Source organism: Cynocephalus volans, chromosome 2 (assembly GCF_027409185.1).
Source record: "Cynocephalus volans isolate mCynVol1 chromosome 2, mCynVol1.pri, whole genome shotgun sequence".
NCBI lineage: Eukaryota > Metazoa > Chordata > Mammalia > Dermoptera > Cynocephalidae > Cynocephalus > Cynocephalus volans.
The window spans coordinates 168,057,640-168,080,072 of NC_084461.1; the positions used below are offsets into that span (position 1 = coordinate 168,057,640).

The following is a 22,433-nucleotide window of genomic DNA, read 5'->3' on the forward strand; positions in this document are numbered from 1 at the left end:
AATAAAAAAACAACAAAACTCAAAGATTTCCACTCAACTTAGAGGTAGATCAAAATTAAAAACTTGAGAACAGAAAAAATATGGTTTAAAAGAAAAGATATCAAACTATAGGAAAATGAAATATTAAAAAATATCATTCACCATAGCATTATAAAACCCAAAACACTAGAAATAAATCTAATAAAAGATGTTTTTAAGCCCCCTGCACTGAAAACTATAAAACTAAGAAAAATTAAAGATACCAATCAAGTTCATGAATTAGAAGACTTAATATTGTTAAGGTAAAAATTCTCACCAAACTCGTATGAAGATTCAATTTAATCCCAATCAAAATCCCAGCAGGTTTTGTGTATAGCACGGAAACTGACACACTGATTATAAAATTTATCTGGAAATACAGAGGCACAGAATAATTAAAACAATCTTGAAGAACAAATTTGAAGCATTTATACTAGCAGATTTTGAGATTTATTATAAAGCCATAATAATTAAGACGGTGTGGTATTATTGCAAAGACAGACATGTACATCAACTTAATATAATTGGAAATTCAAAAATAGACCTCCATATATATGGTTGCTTTATTTTTCAATGAAGTCACCACCAAAATTTAAGTGAAAAATATATTTTTTTCAATAAATGGTGCTAGAGCAACTGGATAGTCATATGGGGGAAAAACACCTAATTCCCTAAATCAAACCATATACAAAAATTAATTGAAATGGATCATAGACCTAAATGTGAAAACTAAAACAATCTTGCTTCTAGAAGAAAGCTTCATGGCCTTTAGGTAAGCAAAAATTTTTAAAAAGACACAAAAAGCACTGTCAAAAGACAAAATTATGACAAATTTAGTTATAGAACTCCTTAGATTTTATTTGCAATTCATGAATCAGGTCAGCCTCTATTACACAAAATAGAATGAACTCTCCCACCAAGTGGAAAAAAGGAAACAGAACAATTGGGGAAAAAAGGTGATTGGCTAATGTCAGATTACTTTAGGTTACTTTGTTTTTAAGGGTTAAAGCAGGGGGCACGGACATCTTTATTGTGCTGACTTGGGTAGACTGAGGAAAAACCGGTCCTTAAAGTTTCAGTTTGCTTACGTGGCATTTAGCATGAGTGACTCCATTCTGGTTTGGTCTGGTCTGCTAGGACCCAGTGTAGGATCTCAGTCCCAAACCATGGCCTCCCATAATTTTTGCTTCACAGCACTAATCATAACAGAAAACAGTTGTAAATTAGATGTCATTAAAATTAAGAACTTATGTTCATCAAAGATATCAAGAAAATGAATAAATAAGCCATATACACAGAGAAGATATTTGTAATACACGTATCTGACAAAGGACTTGGATCAGGCATATATAAGAACTCCTAAATATCAATAAGAGAAAAATAGCCTGATGGAAAAATGGGCAAACGTCTTAAACAAGCATTTCAAGAGGGATTGGTAAAGGGCCATGAAAATTGATTACATTGTATAATGCTGAATACACTAGTTATCCTGATTTGAATGTCACATATTGCACTTAGGTACTGATATGCAATGCCGTACCCCACAGATATGTGCAATCAACTGTTCCAATAGAAAATAAATTAAAAAAAAAAAAAGAATTTCACACAAGAGAATTATCAAATGGTTAATGAGCATATGAAAAGTTCAACATCATTATTCATAAGGGAAATACAAATTAAAACCACAAAGGAATGCCACACATACCCACCAGAATGGCTAAAATTAAACAGACTGCCAATGTCAAGTACTGATGAAGATATGGTGAAACTGAGATTCTCTTGCATTCCTTGTGGGAGTATAATTTGATAGAACCACTTCAGAAAATGGCAATCCCTAATAAACTCTTTTATATTGACAAAAGGGACAATCATGACAAAGTTATAAGGCACAAATCTTTAGGGGCTGATTAAGATAATACCAAAATATGCAAAATTTAAAAAGTGAGGATTGTATCCAAACAGCAAACTAAGCATATATCTATTTCTCTTTCTTCCTAAAATCCTGCTGATTACTATTTAATATAAAAGATATCCTTAAAAGATAAAAATCAAGCAAAACTTCAATAGCATAAATAACCAAGAAAATATGAATTATCAGACTAAAAAGTCTCAGAAAATCTTACAGATAGAAGGTACATTGGAACATATTGATTTAAAAAAAAAAAAAAAGTAAGAAAACAAGAGCTCAAACATGTAGAGAAAAATTCACTTCTCCCTTAAACCCCAGAGCAAAGTTCAAACTCACTGACAATAAATGCCATGAAAAGTGAACTTGGGGGGCTTCAAGGTAAGCAAAGGTCCCTTCAAGGTAAGGGACCGTTTGCAACAGCTGAGACAGTCTCTCCCTCCCCTCTACCACCTCATTTATCCATTCAACAAATATTTATTGAGCACCTTCTGTGTAACAGGCACTGTTGTAGGCCATGTGGAAAAAGTAGTGAACCAAAATACATGAAAATCTCTGTCTTCAGGAGCTCATATTCTAGTCAGCGAAGAAAAATAAGAAACTGATAAGTTATATAGTATATCAGACAGTGATAGAAAGAAAAATAGACTTGTAAGGAGGACAGGGAGTGTTCCAGTTATTATTACTATAAAATGCATTACCCTAAAACCTAGAGGCTTAACACAGCCAGTCATTTTGTTATCTGTCTAGGTTTCTGTGGTGGGTCAGGAATAAGGGAAAGGGATCAGCTGGGCGGTTCTGGCTCAGGATCTCTCATGCGTCTGCAATCGGCAGGTGGCTGGAGCCGGAAGGAGGAAGGAGAGGACTGAAGCATTAGGGGGCTGAGGGAGCATTTCTCTCTGCACATAGTCTCAGGGCCTCTCCCCATGGCCTCTCCAGGTGGACTAGTTTGGGATTCTTCTCAGCACAGATGCCACGGGGTAGACAGACTTCTCACTCCCGGGCTGGAGGCTTCAAGAGTGAGTACTCCAGTAAACCAAGAGAAAGCTGCAACTCCTTTATGGCCTGACCTCAAAAGGCACAGTGTCACTTGCAACATACTCTGTTGGTCACAAAAGTCCACCCAATTTCAAGTGGAGGGTCACAGAGCCCACCTCTGGAGGGGAGAAGTTTCAAAGTCATCAGGAGCAGTGTATGTGGGATAGGGGATAGTGCTGTGGTCGCCTTTGGGAAATACATTGTCATGAGTAGAAAGTCCTCTACCTTAATTAGCAACTAAAGAAATTTACTTCAGTACTTTTATTTTTACAGATGAGGCCCAGGAAAGTTAACTTGCTTGTCCAGATTCACACAGCTAGTTGGGAAGAGGCCATTTAAATACTCAACTGTGAGGAGGTTGCACCAGGTGACTCAGACCTCTATTAACATACTTAGATAAGATTTAAATTTAAAACACTGATTCTCATTTTTAATCAAATTGGAAATTCAGCAGCTATTTTTTATTGTGGCAAAATACACATACAATTTACTATCGTAATTATTTTTAGGTGTACAGCTCCAGGGCATTAAGTACATTCACACTTGTACCGCCATCATTACCATCCATTTACAGAATATTTTCATCCTCCCAAACTAAAACTCCATGCCAGAATAAAAAAAAAAAAAGAAAAAAGGAAGAAAAATAAATAAATAATAAATAAAACAACAAAAAAAGAAAAAGCAAAAAACTCTGTACCCATTAAACAATAACCCCCCATTCCCCTCCCAGTAATGATTTTTAAAATCAGATTACATTGCATACAGTCTTCTACAAAATATCTGTAATTGTGGATTTTCAGTAGTTTATTTCCTGTTTAAATTTCTCATTCTTTCAGTAAATTTTTATCAACTAGTCAGTCATTCCGTTTCTTCCTACCTGCCTTTTAAGATAGTACCTCTGGCACAGAAGTCACCAATGTGTGCCAAGGTGTTTTTTTTTTTTTTTTTTTTTTCAGGATCCTTGGACTTAGTCCACTGGGCTAAGCTGACTGAGCCTGCTGATACCTCTACTGAGTCTGTGCAAATGTCTGACCTTTAAGGTCAGAGGGCCAGGGGTCCACCTCCAGATCCTGCTAATGCCACCAGCTACTGAACATGCAGAAGTCTTGAGCCTATGCAGATCACTAAAGGGCTCCTTCAACTCCTTTAGCTAATCACAATCCCCATGCCTCACACCACCCCTAAACACTTCCCCATAAAGGTACCACCTTCCCCATTGTGGGTAGGATGGATCTGAGATGCACATCTCCTGTCTTCTCACATGGCCCGCTTGTGAATAAACCTTCTTTCCCTACTGCAAAGACACGTCTTTGGTGATTGGCTTTCCACGGCACAGGGGTACATGGATCCCACTTGGTTCAGTAACATATGAACTATATATGAAATTTAATGTTATACTGTTAACTACTATAATCTGCATTAGTGATTTTTACATAACTGAACTCTTGACATTTACCATTACATCTAGAATTCATTAACTGCCCCACAAAGAGAAGGTAAAGGGGGATTTAGATTTCCTACTCTACATTATTCTGTGCCATCCGAATATTTTGACAATAAGAATTTATTTGTATATTAGTAGTACAATTAAAACCCATTTTGAAAATAATAAAAGGAGAAAGATGTTTCTGAGAGTGCATTAAAGCTCAGAGATATGAAAAGCAGCCACAAGTCTGGGAACTGCCCAGAAGCGCCTGGAGGCGTTCAATCAACATTTACTGAAACAGCACACAGGATGCAAGGAGTCCTGTTTATCAAGTCCTCTTTCAATTTTTACGTTACTGTATTAGCTGATCACTTCTCTCACTCAGAAAACATTTACTGGGCATTGCATATGGTAGCCACCTCAGGTTCTATAGCATAAATTTTTAAAAGAAATCTGACACTTTAACCATCCCTACTGTTCAGTCTAGTAGAACAGTAGAGCCTCTATAGTGAAGTTGTCTGAGGAGGTATTAAATTAAGCACACATAACTGCCTACTGGTCCAATATGGATTTCAAGGAACCATCCTGGCTCCTCCAGATCACATCAACCTTGGTTGCCAAGGGAACCACCATTTCCCACACCCTGCCCCTCAGAGGACACTGGTCCAGATATCCACAAACTAGGCCCTTTTCCTCCCTGCACTGTATGAGTCTGGCAGAACCTGCACCCCAGTCACTCAACAATCTCTCACTTCTGGTGTTCACGGCAGCCTCTTGGGCACCAGCACCCTGTCCTCAGGCAGCATTTACAGGTACCCAGGACCCTCACCTGCTCCCTGCTTCAGCACCAGGTTCACAGCTTCTTTCTGTCCTCAGCTGAGCCCTCCAGCCTAGCTTCCCCATCGTCCCCACCAATGACTCTGCGATCTCCTAGCTCAAGAAGGTCTTACTCTCATCAGTTCCAACCTCCACAGCCTTGCCCATCACTCCATACTGTTCCACCTCCAAGCTCCCAAACCTTTGGATCTCACCAATTTACTTTGATCCATCATGCCAATGATCTCCAATTATTTTACTCTCTCTCTATCCCACCTCGAAAACCCTCAAGGGCTCCCCATTGGCCATCAAAGTAGGTACAAGTGCATCAGCTGATGATCATGCTGCACTACTCTCACAACCGCCCCCCAGCCCCTCAACTGCCCCCAGCCTCTGCTCTCTGGCTAGCCTGGAACACACTTGTGCACATCTCATGCTTTCCACCTCCCAGCCTGAGCCCATGCCGTTCCTCACCTGCAACGTTCTCCCTCACATGGCTCCCTGGCAACCTCCTGTCAATCTTTCCCCATTAAGGCTTTCCTGATTCTCCGGATCAGACCTACTCACTCCCTCTTTGAGCCACTCTAGGACTTTGTACTTCTTATGGCTTCAACTTCACCTTGAACTCTGGTTATTTGTAGACATCTGAGTTTTCATAACATGTTGAAAATGCCCAGTGTCAGGTAGCCCTTCATGTTCACCTCCTGAATTAGTACCTTCATGGTTGGTTCACAAACTTGATAGGCTAATAAGGTCAAGGTCATGCACTATGACCTCTTGAGGCCAGCTAGCTCTGCTGTGGTCTGTTTTATGGTAACTGGGAACAATCCTAACCATGGTCACAAAGGGAGTATGTGAGTTACTGCAACATCAGATAAACTGTATATGCCCCAAGACATCATTTTGCACATGTGTTGGAGTGAGCAGGATTGAAGCCATGTTGGGACTTAAAACTGCCTGGGCTGCGGTTGAGGGGGAGAGGTTAAAAAGGAGAGTTTCTTTCTCCTCACTCTTTCTTCCCATCCCCTGATTTTCTTATCTTGCTTGCTAAATAGGAAAACAAGGCTGAGAAGCTAATTACTTCTTTGCAAAGCTAACAGTTTTTTCTTTGAGACTTGCAGAGTTCTGAGAAATGATCAAGGCCAAATGACCGAAGCTGACCTTGGGCACCAGCCAAGTACACCAGGGGCACAAATCAAAATCTTGCAGGGTCCTGAGATAACAGCGAAGATGAGAACAGAAACCAGATGAGGCCGTGGCCAGACCTAGTACCTGACCCATAGATACGGACCCCCCGTAGCTCACATCTCCTGCTCTTCTGCTTTTTACCTCTCACATTCCATTCCCTCAACCCCTCCTTTAAAAACCCCTCAGTAAATCTAAATCTTTGAGAAGGGATAGCCTACCATCTCCTTCAGCCGAATACATCTGCTTTTCTAGCACTAACCATTTGATATCTGAGGGTTTTTTTTTCTTTCCTTCCCAAGGGGGCGGGCAGTTGGACCTGAGTTTGACAACATATTCATGGAGCTTTTGCAAATAAATAAATGCATCAAGAACACAGCTGCCCATCCACCTTACATATTATCTAATTTAATCTTTACAAAAATTTCTAGGGGAAGGTATTTTCTTATTTTACAAGTGAGATGAATAAAACTAAGACTGGTTAAGCAAGTTCACCCCACCTAAGTGTGAGAGCTGAGATCTGAACCTGGGTCTGCCTCCAGAGACTGGTCTCTTTTAAACAGCCCACACACGTATACCTGTGACTTGCATGCTCACAAGTCATGTTCGCCTCCACACTGATGAGGTCATGGGGACAAATATAGCTCATGGCTTACTCTTTTTGGTGTCTTTCTTTTTTTAAATGAAATTTATGAGTCAAAAAAAGTGAAATAACACTACGGTTAAAAAGTACTTTCTGGAGGGCCGACCGTGTGGCGCACTCAGGAGGGTGCAGTGCTGGGAGCACAGCGATGCGGGTTTGGATCCTATATAGGCCGGTGTGCTCACTGGCTGAGTACCAGTTACAAAAAAGACAAAAAAAAAAAAAAAAAAAAAAAAAAGTACTTTCTGGAAATGAGCTCATTATTCCTTTCACAGTTCTCCTTACAGCAAATGACTAGAATCAGGCAAGCAGGGATCACATGTGGCTTTCCATTTTCACATGTATTTCTCTGTCAAATCCGAATTAGCTGGAGTGTGAGTATTTTGGTTGTGGACTTTCAGCCAGCTTATTTTTTTGCTCAGCTATTGATATACTTACTCTGCCTGGACACACTGATATATTTCTCAGAACAACAGACAAGGGAGGTGGAAAGTCATCACTAACCAGAGAGGAAAGAATCCTAGACTGGGAGGCAGAAAAATGGGTTCCAGAGCCGCCTTATGGCTGACTATTGCATGATCTGGAGCAAGTCAATCCCCTCGCTAAGCCTCAGTTTCCACATCTGTAAAAGTAAGGGTTGGTCTAGATCTGAGCCCCCGGTTTAGCTTGGCATGCTTGCAGATACTAGGCTTTTGGGATTTATAGAGTACTAAGGTTAAAAAGCCCTGTTGGCCTGGGTATCATAAGAATTCTAGAACTCCTTAGATTGGACAGAACTCTCAGAGTGCAAAGTTTCTGCTCTGCTTCTAGTTCTTGTAAGTAATTTAGAATTTGCTCCTTTATCTTCCGTGGGTGTTGCCAGGGTGATCTTTCTGTCTGTTTTAACTTTTTAAATAAATATGCTTCCCTTCGTTCTGATTATAGAAATAATACATATCTGTAAATTAAAAAGTTGGAAGATATAAAAAAAGGAAAAAAATAAAGAAAATCATTCATAGTATATTTTGGTATATTTCTTCCAGACATTTTTCGTCATGTGGCTTTTTTACCCAGTTGAAAACATGTTGTATAAATAATTTTACATTTCCCCCCCCACATATTATAAGATATTTTCTGATGTCACTGACATCTTATCCTGACATCACATGTATTGGTGGATGTGTCCTAGTTTACCACTTTTCAGTGATTAGGCTTTGGGCTGTTTCTGTAGTTTGCTATTATAATAAGTAACCCTGTATTGGGAGAACAAATTGTGTGATATTTTACTAGTTTCTGTTTGTTTTATAGCAGAAATAGATTTAGTTAGCTGGAGAACATGGAGGAACTTTGGTCAAGGGACTTTCATCTCTGATGACATAATGGACCTGGCAGTCAAAGCAGAACACCACTCAGGTTATGAGATAAAGACATACCCTGCCAGATTCCACCCTTTTGAGATATCACCATCTGGTCCTGGGGCCACGAAAAGGAGATAACCAGCCCAGGTCAGACCTCAAACAAACTATAAAGAAACAGAGGTAGAAGCCCCAAGTTGCTGCATCTGTCAGCTGTGGCATGTTGCTGGCCAGCTGCTCGGACCCTTGGTCTAGTGGATGGAAACAGATTGGAATTGACACTTTTTGGTGTACTACTCTTACACAGGGGTGGAAGCCAGTCTGGTTGGAACCTACAGGATCTTTAGCCCGTGAGGGTTAAGGACCTTTGAGCGCTGCCTCTGCCACACTAGAAGGGACCTAGGTGTACCCAGCTCTCAAGCCATGCTCTCAAGGATGATCAATTACACCCTATCAAATGTATCCAGTTCCTGGTGGATGTGAGTCAGGAAAGGACCTCGTGCCAGAGACGTAAGACCCCTGACCAGTTCCTAACAGGATAGAAAAATAGGAGTTGTGGGCAGTGTGCCCTTAAGGGATCATTTAGTTTAAGTTAAAAGTAGGCTAGGATATAGAGTAATTTAATTAAAAGTGAAAGTGTGTTATGTGTGATATGTGTGATCAATAAACCGTGGGATTCGAACATCAATAATTTTGTCTCGTTACCAATAAGGGTCTGCGCACGACACCCTGCAACATACACATTGGACAGCACTTAGTTCTCGTCTAACTCTCGGCCCAAGTCTTTAAGACACGTTCCATTAGACAGAAGTAAGTGGGCAATGATAGCTCAGTAAGTAATTCCCTTCACTTCGGAAAAGCTTTCAACATAGACGGCGGTTTTGGAGTCTTTAGCAAAGTTTAATAAGCATTTAGAAAGGAAATGGATCTAGTTACATACACTGGTATTTTAAGGCTAGGTAATGGTTTTAACCTTCCCAGGGCTCTCGCACTAAAGCAATCTGAAGCCCGGGCTGCGAGTCCAGACAGGCCACTTCTGGGCAGGGGTCCCGCCCCCTGCGGCCCGGACCGAGCGCGGACAGCGGCGCCGGGCCCCTTACCTGGGCAGCGCCAGGGCCTCCTCGGTGCGGCCGAGGGCGCGGGCGGCCGAGGGCACCGCCAGCACTCCGTCCAGGTCGAACACCACCGCGCGCAGCGGCATGGCGACCGACGCACCTCCCGCCGGGACACAGCCCTGGAAGGCGGCGCGCCAGCCTGGGTGAGGTGTCATTTAGGCTGGAGTCCGGCCCCGCCCCCCGTTCTGGCTCCGCCCCGGTCGTGTCCGGTTGGGACCTCCCAACTCGATCCCCGCCCAGCCCCAGCCCCGCTCCGCCTCCTGATCTAGCCTCGCTCCCTGCTCCGACCCCGCCTTCTGTTCTGATCCCGGCCCCTCCCCTCCTCCTGTTCTGGCCCCGCCCCCTGCCCTGATCCCCGCCCCTCCCAGGCCCCGCTCCGCCTCCTGATCTGGCCCCTCTCACCATCCCGGCCCCGCCCCCTGTCCTGATCCAGGCCCCGCCCAGGCCCCCCCCCGTTCTGGCCCCGCTCACAGCGCCGGCCACTCCCCCTGTCCTGATGTCGGCCCCGCTCCGCCCCCTGTGCCGGCCCCGCCCCTGTCGCGACCGGCCCCAGCGGCCCGCCTCTATCTTCACCGCCTGTCGGCTTGTAACCCGAGGCCAGAATCACACCTCTGGATGTAAAGATTTCCGTCGCCTCAAATGAAAGTCCAAAGTCCCCGCTTCTCCATGCTCCCGCAGAAGGGGCTTAAAGAGGCAGACCCAGACCGCGAGGCTCCCGGGACCCGCTGGCCACTGAACGCGAACTCGCCGGGCTTTCACCGCTCCTGGGCAGGCTGGAGAGAAGGAGGCCCGAGCAGGAGCCAGACCCTTGAGAGAGAGGGACAGAGAGAGAGAGAGAAACGCTTTTTCATTCAATATTTGCATCTTCTATTTTCATTTTGGTTGTCATATCCAGTCAACAAACAGCTATGCAGACTTTTCTACATCTTCGGTACATATGTTTACAGATCCCTCAGTTCCTCCAGGCAGGCTCTTCTTTGCTAAGGCAAAATGCGTTTCTAGAATAAAATATAATGCTCCTGGTCTGGTGTGCCAACCCAGAATACTTCGATCCCAGTCTTTTGAGGAATGAGGCTTGAAAGAAATAAATGTGGGCTATCATTTCCGCTTTGTACGTTCTACTTGTAATAATGCGGTCTAAAAATTTGCAAGGTTTATTGTGAATCATCAATGCCCACACTATTGGCTCATTGATGGTTCTGGAAAAAGTAAAGCTTCGTCTAGAAGGGATTCCTTGAGCTGTGCTTGTGTAGGTGTTGCTGGAGTCCTCATGACTCTGTAGTATAGCTCCACAAATTTTAAAACGTGCTTTTGGTCTAATGTTCCAACTTCCTAGGAGCATGGCTCAGGACACAGACTATGGAGACCTCACTCTTGAATGTGTCATCTTTCAATTTATTCAAGATATTCTCCACCGTTTAGCTACAATAATGTGAGAAGTTGTCAGATACCTTACTGAAATCAAGAGATCTACAGCATTCTTTGGATCTAGCCATCATCGATCTGATCAATGAGAAATGAGTTTACTCTTGCTTCCTCCTCTTTTAGGATCCTGCCTGGGTCAGTTTTTAGTGTTTTCTGAGATTCACTCCTAAGAAGCAGGAAGTAGTCAACAATCTCAAATGCTGCAAAAAGAGCTGAACAGACATGAGGTGATCCGTTGTGGTTCACATTCAGTGGAGCTTTTGGAGGTAGAACCTAGGTTGCCCCAGGTTTGAAGACTGAAAGATTGGGGAAGAAAGGAATACAGTAAAGCAGTTTCTCAAGAAGTTGGTAATCTCAAAGGTAAAACTGAGTTAAAGAAAATAAAACAGGCCGGTTACTCAGTTGGTTAGAGCACAGCCTTATAACAAATTGCTAGGTCACAAATTTGCATTCTGAACCTGCTAGCTGCTGAAAAAACTGCAACAATTCGCAGCCTGACTTATACAGTATGAAACCTCTTAAACTTGAATCCCCTATTTAGACTTTCCTTTGGGCTGCAAACTTGCATATCCAACTTGTCATTGAACATCTTCTCTTGAATGTCTAATAGGTATCTAGAATTTATTGTCACTAAACAGAACTCTTGCTTTCCCACCTCCTAGTCTATTCCTCCTAGTATGTCCTCATCTTACTAAGTGGCATGCCATTGACCTGGTTCTCAGTCCAAAGACGTGGGAGTCAGTCGCTTCCTGATCCCTGGCTCCCAGCGAAGCTGTGTGTTCTTGAACTCAGTCCCAGCAGTGGCCAACTGGTTGCAGCAGACTTTCAGTTTCTAGTTCAATGATGTTGTTTTCTGGGAGTCTTTCTTAAAGACCCAGCTTGGAGCTCACTCCTCATTCCTTTCTAAGTCTTTATAGGCTCCTAATCTCCCATATGAAATTCCTTTCTTCTCTTTTGATTTAAAATAGCCATAGTGATTTCTGTTGCCTGTATCTGAATTTTGACTGGTACAGTATTGTTTATGAATACATGAATACGTTTGTAAAAGTAACAAAGCAAAGAGGAAGGATGCGCCTGTGGAACTGGATTTCATAAATCCTCCTTTTGAGAAGGAAAGTAAGAAGCTTAGAAATAGGACAATCCACTTTCAGATGTGAATCATCTTTGGTCAAGAGGAAGCTATGAAACTATCATACAGACCTTTTGTTTATTCAGGAGCAGTTAACTAGTAAATAGCACTGGTCTGGAATATTTTATTATACCTTGTGAGTTGCAGAACTTCCTGGCTGAGTTGCTTAGGCAAAGATTAAAGGTCTCAATTGCATTTTACCATTCTCTGTTCTTTCTCATAGGTCACGCTTCCTCTGTGTTTTCTGCGACCCAAGGGACAGACAATAAGAGCTCACTCAGCTGGGCTATGGGAACTGGATATCTTTTTGAAATGTAAATCCTAATCCCTATAGGCATTTTAACATTTATGAAATTTGATTTAGGCATGAAATCGTAAAACATGGCTAATGTAGTAGTGAAATTCATGTCAATCTCTAAATTTGCAATCAGTTTACAGTGATCTCATTAGTTTTTATTTTGGCCACCTGCACCCCTTCCCCACCTCCTGCTAGGCCTTGGCTTCCCAGCCCTATTTTAAAAACTCTGTTTAACTCGTAGGGATTGAGAGGAGTTTAGGTGGCTGCTTCTTTCTGCTGGAGGTTTGAATCAGCTCAAATTAAAGTTGCCTCTGGCAGTTTCTACATTCCGCTTGAAGCTTTTGTTTTGGTTTGGTTTTTTGTTTTTGTTTTTTTGTGCCAGCAAACAAATTTCTTTAATTCATTAAAGAAATATTTATTAAGAACCTCTATGTGCCAGGCACTGTTCTAGGCACTTGGTATTAACTGATAAATAAAATGAACAAAATAGGGGCCACTAAGGATCTTCTGTCTTAATCGAATCTGAGCAGTAGCTAGTTGCTTCTGGGGCAATGAGAGGGATGAGACTGGGACTATTTCGGTGGTTGCTGGTCATTTTTCTCATTTGTCATTTTTCCAGCTGCCCAGCATCTATAACCTCTTCCTACACGTGGAAAATTCTGCCCTGCAGTGGACTCTGTCATCCAGGGACACACAGCACCTTTTGACACCTTCTCTCTATTCTGACAGTCCTCACACCTCGAGTCCTATCTTCTCATGGTGGAAGCCACAAACACCCCACTTCCCAGCTCCTTACTACTGGTCACGTGACATGGGCTCTGCCAACTGGGCATAATTGCCTGAGATTTGGGGATGGGAACAGGCAACCTGAAGCAACAGCTGTGTGAGCTGGAACTTTCTTTCACTGATGGCAGAAGTAGCAGCATCTAGTTTCTCTGGGAAGGCTGAGATAGCTTCCTCACTCTAGTCCTCAGTGTCCTTGGTGCCCACAGGGTGGCACAGTGGTGGCTTTGTTAAAATTATACCTTGGTGTTGTCTGTTGTCATTGCATTGTTCTTGGCTGTGGGTTCCAAAACTGCTTCTCTTGTCTTCCCTGAGATATCCTGTGATAGGTACCTTTTCTGCTTATATGACTGAGAAGTTCTGTGGCTGTAGACAAGAACCCTATAAGACATACCTACCTTACAGATCTTGGAAGAAGGATTCTATCCTTGGACGGTAGAATCTGAAAAGGCCGTGTGCTCACTTTCCCTGCCTGCCAGGAAGCTGGGTGCAGGCCTGGGAGCTGGGCTGGGAAGTCAGATGCACCAGCCCAGAGCTGGGGAGGGAAGCAGGGACAGAGAGAAGGGTCTTGGTGGGCAGTCTCAGGGGCTACAGCAGCAGCCAGGAGGCCTGGCTGGCAGAGATGGTGCAGGCCCCATGCCCTTGGAAGTCAGTTGCAGCAGTGGTGTCCTCCCAAGTCTGGATCTTGGCAGTGGCCCTTGCTCCTACTTGTTTTTCAAGCGCGGTTCTCCAAGTTCCCAAATGCCCTTGTTGCTCCTACTTGTTTTTCAAGCGTGGTTCTACAAGTTCCCAAATGCCCTTGTGATTTCCTGTCATTAAATATATTCTCTGCTTAAGTCAGCAATGAAGGCACTTCTCACTCCTCACCAAACCCCAAGAACCTTCTACCGTACCTTCTGGAACTTTCTGGAACTCACTGTGCCTTCTGGAGCCTTCTGGAACACACTGTGCCTTCTGGAACTCACTGTACCTTCTGGAAGCTTCTGGAACTCACTGTACCTTCTGGAAGCTTCTGGAACACACCATGACTTCTGGGACTTCAGGTTCATCATCAGCAAAATCCACCCTTTCCTCAACCTCTTTTCTAATCTCTTCCCTCTTGCTCTGCCTGACACCTGGCTCTCCCCTGAGGAACGAGTAGTCAGCTGTTTTCTCCACTTCTCCCAAATATCACAGGCAGGGGGTGGGTACATGTCCTCCTTGATCCCCGTGGCTGCTCCCAGATCCTCCTGATGACCCACAACGTTAATCTCGCATCACCAGCCTGTACCAGAGCACCCGCCCTACCAGTCTTCCCCAATCTTGCCTCTCTCCTAATCTCCTGGAAGACGGCACCACGTTCCTTTCTCTCCTCAAGTCTCCACAACTCTCTCCCCCATCTTACGCTCAGCCAATGTCTGTGCTTCCCACGTCACTGAGAAAACTGGAGCAGTCAGAAAACTTGCACTAACCCCAGCCCTCCATTGACCCGTACCTGATCCTGTGCCCGTTTTCTTGCCACTTTCTCTCCTGCCACAGTGATTAGTCACTCCTGTTGCTCTCCAAGGCTACATCTTCTCTTCCACGGTGGCAGTAGATTCAGGACCCTCATGGGCACAAGGACAGTCCCTGCATCTCCCATGTCGTGGGCTATCTCCTCTACTGAGTACCCATTTGCATGCCAACGGTCTGTAACTTCACCCGTTAAAAAAACAGTAGACCTATTGAGCCCACATTTCCCTCCAGTGACCATCTCATTTCTCTTTTTTAAAGTAAAAGTCTATAAAATAATTGCTTATATTCATTGTCTCTAAGCCCTCTTGGCCTGTTTAGTTTTGAACTCATTTGAATCATGCTTTTATCTTTAGCCAGTCCCTGAAAATGGTCTTGCCAACTATTATAGTTTGAATGTGCCCCCCAAACTCATATTAACACTTAATGCCCAGTGTGGCACTATTGAGAGGTGGGGCCTTAGGAGGTGATTATCTCCGCCCTCATGAATGGATTAATCCACTCACAGATTAATGGGTTAGTGGACGAGTGTGTTATGTCAGGAAGGGCTCTGGTGCCTTTATAAAGGAGGGTAAGTGAGCACGTTAGGACACTCTTGCCCCCTCCCCATGTGGCGTCCTGTGCCGCCTCGGGACTCTGCAGAGTCCCACCAGCAAGAAGACCCTTTCCAGATGTGTTTCCTCAACATTGGCCTTCCCAGCTTCCAAAACTATGAGAAATAAATTTCTTTTCTTTATAAATTACCCATTTACAGGTATTTTGTTATAAGCAACAGAAAATGGACTAAGACTCCAGCATCACAAAAAACCTCTACATTGCTAAATTCTCCTGGGACCTGACCTACCAGTTGTGCATCCCTGGAGTCTGGGCTTGCCCTTGCTGGGTTACTGCCTCTCCCACTGGCTACTCCTGTTTGGTTTCCTTTTTCTGACCTCTAAATAAGAAGCTGATTCTGGGACTGCTCCTCTTCCTGATCCACAACCACTTTTGTGACGATCTCGACCTGTCTTCTCTTCCCTGAATGTGGCCTTCCTCGTGTGTGACCTCTGGTCATGGTCAGCTACGTGCAGGCCGTGTGGGGCTCTGGTCTCCATGTCAGAAGGGCTGCACAATCATGACTGCTGGGTGGAGGCTGCATGCTGCCCCTCCCCTGCCTGCACCAGAAACCGTAAGAAACCCCTTTCTCATTCCTCCCCAGTTTCCCTCCAGTGTTCTCTACTGTGAAGGCTGAACACTGTGCAAACTTTAAGGGAGAGATGCTTAATGAACGTATGGAAGGTGCATTTGGAGATGAGAAGTGACAAACTGATAACTGCCCAGATCAACTGCTAAAATCCAGCTCATAGTTTAATCCCGTAATTTGTCCTATTATTGGATCAGTTTAATTCACAGCACTGACAGGAGAGAAATGAGACTCTGAGACTGGGAATCTTCCTGTGACAACGCACACAGCCTCCCTTGTCAATGAGAGATGTTTCTCTTTCTCTGTCTGATGGACTTTGACCTGCCTTAGCTGTAAATCCTGCAACAACCTTGCCTGAAGGCCACACCATGCACAGAGGAGCACTGTCCTCATGCCCCATTCTCCACCTTCCTGCCTCTAGACTTGAGTTGGAGTCTGGTCCCCACATGCCCCAGCAGGCATGTTACAAGGACCAACCTGGGAGGAGCCACAAACACCTCAGATCTGCATGATTCTGCTCATTTATGCCTGCAATCTGGTGAGTGTGCATAGACCAAGGACAGAAAGTTGAAGTAGGGCTTGGCTCACTGATGGGGGTGTGCTTTCTAGAAATTTTGGTTTAGTCTACAAGTTTGCACGGCTGAGGGTGGAACTACCAGCTTGCTCAATTGGTAGATCATGCAAATTAAAGATGAGATACCAGAAATGAGTGCAATATAATGAAAGACTTGGAAGAACAGAAATGTTGAAATGGATTTTTTTTTATGTACAACCTGTTCACCTTCATCTTAATATGAAAGGGCTCATGAGATACCTCCTTTCCCAAGGCCTTGAGATGTGCACCGACTACAGGGGGCTGTGAGAAGTGGTTTGGACCGTGGATGCTGAGACCAGAGTTGGGGAAACTTCTCAGTACGTGGCACATTGTCATCTCTGGTCTGCGGAAGGAAGAACCAAGAGGAAACTCTGTAGTTTCTCCTTCCTAACAAGTCAAATAAAATCAATACCATGTGTGTGGGGAATCACAGGCATCACAACTACCATCAGGGGCTGGAACGACGTGGAGTGGAATTCTGATTACCTCCCAACTCCACCTAAGGAGGATGGGTCTTGTGGAATGTCAGTGGGTCATTGCAAAAGTAATTAAGTGACCCGGTTACAAATGCTGGTCCCGGTGTTGCTTTTACTGCTGCTGCCGCCAGATGCCCATCTTCGCAGCAGCAGTGACAAACCCTGAGCTCCAGAAGTGCTGTCAGAGCCCAGAGGCTCCAGTCATTCAGCTGGTGGCAAGTGGTTTATGTTGAAGCCCTTCCATGATAAAGGGGATAGCATTTTGGCTTTAGTAGAATAGATGCTTATTCTGGAGAATGAGTGGAAGGGAAGCTACATAGATCAACTCCAACCTAATGACATTTTACTCCACGGAGGACTGTCCCTGCCCGTATTTTCTTCCTTACTTTCTTAATCAATTTTATTTTCTGCCCACCTCGTTACTTTCTATGCAATGTGTTTTTGCTGAGCTTTATGATTGACTCCATAGAAAACAGAATTTCAGAGGACTTTGCATCAGGACTAGAGCGAGAATGAACATTGCCCTGCCTTATATCCCCAGAGCCAGGGACTGGACAATGGAGACCACCCTTAGGGCCCAGGGCCACCAAAGTTGTTCACGCTGTCTAACTTAAGCTGTCCACCCCACCCCACCTCGCCTTCCCCATGGAAACTCCAGTCAAGCCCTGGGCCATGCTGTCTCTTGGGCCCCCTCCACCTACTGACTTCCCCTCTGTGGCCCTGCGTGGGGTGTCATGCCTCCTGCTTCTAGGGATCTGTGCATATACACTTCTTCCTTAGTGACTGTCATGTCTGTGTCCGTGCGTCTCACCATCTCTGATTAAAACAAATTCTGGGTGCAAATTTTAGAACAATTAGGTGTAAACATGTTTTTTCAAAGTGTGATTACGGAAAGTTGGGTGTACATTGATGTTAGGAGCCAATGAGCTAAAGTTTAGAGAGCTTCCTAGCATTTAGACTCTTTTCAAATATTTTTAGAATGTCCCCTCTCCCCTCCTTGAAGGCGGTAGAGCCACCTTCCACCTTCCACATAGAAGCTCAAAACACTAGGTTCGTGCATCCTCAGCCTTACTTGCATCTGGTTCATGAGCCCATGGTTAATCAGATGCATCCATCCTGACCTTTGTCTCGAGAACTGGTGACACAAAGAAGCAGGGAAAGAGGAGAATTAGCTGTGGCAGTCATGGTGGCACCGCAGGAATGGCTGGTTTCCAGGGACAGCAGCGCCAGTGCCTGTCTGGGCTTTGCATCCAGCTCTGCAGCAGCAGGGCCCGCCAGGCCAATGGGGGCTGGCTGGGGCTGGCTGGGGCCGGATGGGGCTGGCCAGGGCCGAGGCTCCCCTGTCCTCACTTGTCCTCTGAGTAGGTCTCTTGCTTTCTAAGTGCATGAACTACATCGTTCTTTAATAAAATCATTTTCTGATTAAACTGATCATAGGTTTTTTTTATTGCTTGTAACCAAGTATTCCAATTGATACAATTTGTGTTATCCTTTCTTTCCCTCTCTCCCTCCCTTCCTCCCTCCCTTCCTTCCTTCCTTCTGTCTTTCAGTCTCCAGATGGAGAATGTGTGCCTCTAACTTATATGTAAATATGATGAAGTATTAACATTTGTTAATTACGGATATTGGGAATATGGGTGTTTTACAATTGTATTTTATTTCTTTTAATTTTCTTAAAAGATGATACTAGCAATCATGCACACATGGGTAAATGTAATGTATGTATAAATGCACATGTGCATATATGTGTGTCGTGCACCGTTCCATTGTTCCAAGTGCCTTATTTATACTAATTCCTTTACTCCTCATCACAGGCCTGTGAAGTAGGAACCATTGTTTACATCCTCCTTCTACCTGTGGGGAAACTGAGGCACAGAATGCTTAGGAGACCTGTCCAAGGACACACAGCTGTTAAAGGGTAGAGCCAGGAATCAAACCCTGGTGCTCCGTGTTTAGGGCTTTTGCCTTTAACAAACTAAGGGAGGAGAGATAGCAAGTAGTTTGATGGAGAACAGAAGCCAGGGTGTTTTTAGGAGGGGACATGAGCTTCTTTAGGGGCTGGGGGAGGGAACAAGTGGAGAACGAGAAGGGAAGGTACGAGAAAGCCTGGGCTGTTGCGTAGACGGAGATGCCTTCAAGATTGCAGGGGCCAAGTTTCGCCATGCACAGGACGGGGAGCAGGATTCCTGGATGAATACTAGATAAAAGGAGGCTAGGGGTCAGTGTATGGATTTGGAGGATGATGACCTTGCTTCTCTGGAAAACAGAAGGCAAGGTCACCTGCAAAGAGGCTGAGGAGGTGACAGACAAGCAGCCAAACCAGAAAGCAGCACGAGTGAGCTGGACATCCTGCAGGCGTCTGGCTGGGGCAGAGGGGTCGCTATAGGGGAGGAGAAGGAGAGAGCTGCAGGTTGGCTGACCGGTGGCTCTGTCCCTGTCCTTGGTCCTATTTTATGAAAACTATACTGTTCTATCAATAGACCCAGGACACATGGGAGCCCCAGGTGTGGGGTGAGCTCAGGTGGCCCAGGGAGTGGTCCTGGAGCAGAGTCCTTCCGAGCAAAGAGTAAAACATCCTCATAACTGGACAGCAGGAAAGCAGATCTGCATCTGTCCTCGCTGGACACAGACTGGATAGTCACAGGCTCCTCCTCCTCCCCTCCAGAGAGGGTGCGAGTGCATGTGCCCGTGTGTAAGTGTGTGTGTGAAAGAGAGAGGGGAGCATGAGCCTGTGTGCCTGCTAAGCCAGCAGCCTCCTGGGGTCGCGCTTGGGTTTTACCTGCAGAATCCTTCGTGCTGGGCTCTCCAGGGGGCCCTGCTCCCAGCACCTGCGTGAAGCCTTCTCCGGCTGCCAGAGCTGGGCAGCCGCAGGAAAACTGACCTCTCTGCAGAACTTGTCCAGCTGTCCCCAGGAAGCCAGCCTGACCCTCTCAGTGAGGACTCCTCCTCTCCACATAGTGTATCCTGACCCTCAGACTTCAGCATCTATTTGACCATGAAATGAAGTGACCGAGCTCTATTCTGCACCTGCCACTCTGTTTCTGGGGGGACTTTTGACAGCTGCCCAGAATCTCCAAGCCATCTGCATGCTGTGAATGCCTGTCTTCTTCTGTGACCACTGGTAAGAAAGGTGCCCCCAAGGCTTATGTTGGGGGTGTTGTGCATGTGGGGAGACAGTGGGTGTCGGTCAAAGGGATACTAGCAGGTTCTGGGTACTTAGGAGGGGGTCATGTCTGGATGCTGAAGTCACCTGCTCCTAGAAAAATTTTAGTCTCCTGGTTGTCCCCGCTGGGGCTGGGCTGGTGTGGCAACTCAGTCTCAGGAGGATCAGTTTTACTCTACTGAATCTGCTCCTATGGCTTTATTACTCCTATTTCTTCTTTTGTTCATTTATTTATGCATTCAGTAAATATTCTATATGCATTAATAAAGACTCACAGACACCAGTGGTATTTACTGCTTTGGAAGGTAGCAGGTTCTTCCTGTCTGGGCTGTTCCAAGGCTGGGATCTGTGGAGAAGATTTCTACTCTGCCGGGGTGGTATTCCAGATGACCTTCAAGGTTCCTCCCAGCCTTGAGATGTGAAGGTTCCGGGATGTGTCCAGTTGCTGAGCAGCACAGGTATCAGAGCTAGAAATAGGCTCACTGTGCCTTAAGCTTCTCCAGTGATATTATTTGAAAGAAGAAACAGTACCATTTCCTCCCATTGAGGGACTTCTTGGGGGTATGGTGTTGACAGCTGTGAAAGAGCTGGGACTCTCGTGCTTGGGGGGGGGGACTTCTGGATTGCAGAGAGGGGCTGGAGGGATCTGAGCAGGATTTTAGGAGAAGATGGTGCTGGTGAAGAGTAAAATATGGCCTAGGGGATAAGAGGTTGAAAACCAGCTGCGGTAGGAAGATGGGCAGGGAAGCCAGCCCGAATTACCTTGATTTTGATGGAACCAGGATGTGGGCAGGTGAGAGAAGCTGCAGCAAGTGCAGGAGGGGTGGAGTGGGGTGGACAGGACACTGGCTTCATCAGCAGTGACACAAGCCCAGTGGGGATGTTGACGTCTGAGCGCTTTTTACATGCAGTGATTTTTGCACGGGCTTCTCCATGTACCCCTCCACCTTACAAACAGGGATGTCACCCCACTGCCATCCGCTCCCCCAAACCTGCCAATCCAGACACTTAGAGAATCACAATCTACAGCTCTTTCTCTTTTAACACCCTTCAGATGAGAGGTGGGAGGTTACTGTAATTACTGTCAATTACCTGGAACAATTTCTCCTTTGGTTTCCAGTGACAAATTAATAAAATTATCAGAGTGGCCTAATTATAAGGGATGCAAATTTGGGTCATCTTGCAGGAATATTGCCCCTAGAGTCATTGCATCTCCTGTGCACATTTTTCCAGAGGGTCCAGATGCTGGCCAGTGCAGGGATCCGAACCCTTAACCTTGGGGGTATAACTCTGCTCTCACCAGCTGAGCTGACCAACCAGCCCCTGCTTTTATTTTTTTTTTGGCAGCTGGCTGGTACGGGATCCGAACCCATAGCCTCGGTGTTACAAGGCTGTGCTCTAACCAGCTGAGCTAAGCAGCCAGCTCGTTTTTTCTTTCTTTTTTGATGGCTGGCAGGTATGGGGATCCAAACTTTTTTTTTCTTCTTACTTCTCTTCCTATTTATTTTTCTTTTTAAAATTTCTATTGATTATACATATTCATGGGGCACAGAGCTGACCGTCAGCACCCGTGCCCAAGATGTAGTGATCAGATCAATACTACCAGCATGCCCCCCACCTCAAATTGCAATTATTCCATGTCTCCCCCACCTACCCTCTCCCCAACCACCCCCTCTCCCTTCCTCCCCAACTTTTGACCTTGGTTATTAAAACCTGTTTCTGGGACATATTTATCCTGTTTTAATAACAGTATAAATATATCCCAGAAATTTCGACACATTGGCATTCACATTGAATCCCTCCCACATCCTCCCTTCCCCCAGTTGGCACAAACTCGGTCTGGGGCTCTGACAGCCATACGGCAGCCTGCTCCCTGACACTGCCCTCTGCAGCCCTCAGGAGCTTTGCTAGGTATGATCCCATTCGCATGGCCACTGCCCTGGGGGGTAGGCAGGGCAGGGACTACTGATCCTACTCTTACAGATGAGACAGAATGCCAGTGGGATTGAGGGCCCAGCCTGAGGCTCACCACCACTCAGCGGTAGGGTGGGGACTCAAAACCACATTTGCAAACTCCAGCCCATTTCTGTTCTGCCAGGAGGGCAGGATAGGTTGGAGTGACGGGTTCCAGGAGAGGTGGAGGATCAATGATGTCTGGAATCACTGCAGAGAGGCTGGGCTGGGGTGGCCTGCGGGTGAGATGACCAGGTAGAAGTGGTTTCATGACTCCATTAATGATAACTCTAACTCCCTCATGGACTTGGTAGTTTATGTTTTTAAAACATCTTGACCCATATTCTTTTTTTTTTTTTTTAATTGTGGTTAAAGTACACATAACATATAAGTTTCAATCAGTGGCATTTAGTACATTCAAATGTTGTACAACCATCACCACTATCTAGCTCCAGA

General features: G+C 45.1%; 1 protein-coding gene across 3 annotated transcripts in view; it reads right to left on the reverse strand.

Moving 5' to 3' along the window:
- Window positions 1–9,633, reverse strand: part of EPHX2 (epoxide hydrolase 2) — a 51,511-nt gene extending 41,878 nt beyond the window's left edge. For all 3 annotated transcript variants that reach the window (XM_063085852.1, XM_063085853.1, XM_063085851.1), the window contains exon 1: window positions 9,467–9,633. In XM_063085852.1, the coding sequence (XP_062941922.1) occupies window positions 9,467–9,567 (101 nt within the window). In that variant the 5' untranslated portion in view covers window positions 9,568–9,633. The remainder of the gene's footprint in view (window positions 1–9,466) is intronic.
- Window positions 9,634–22,433: the final 12,800 nt, after the last annotated feature.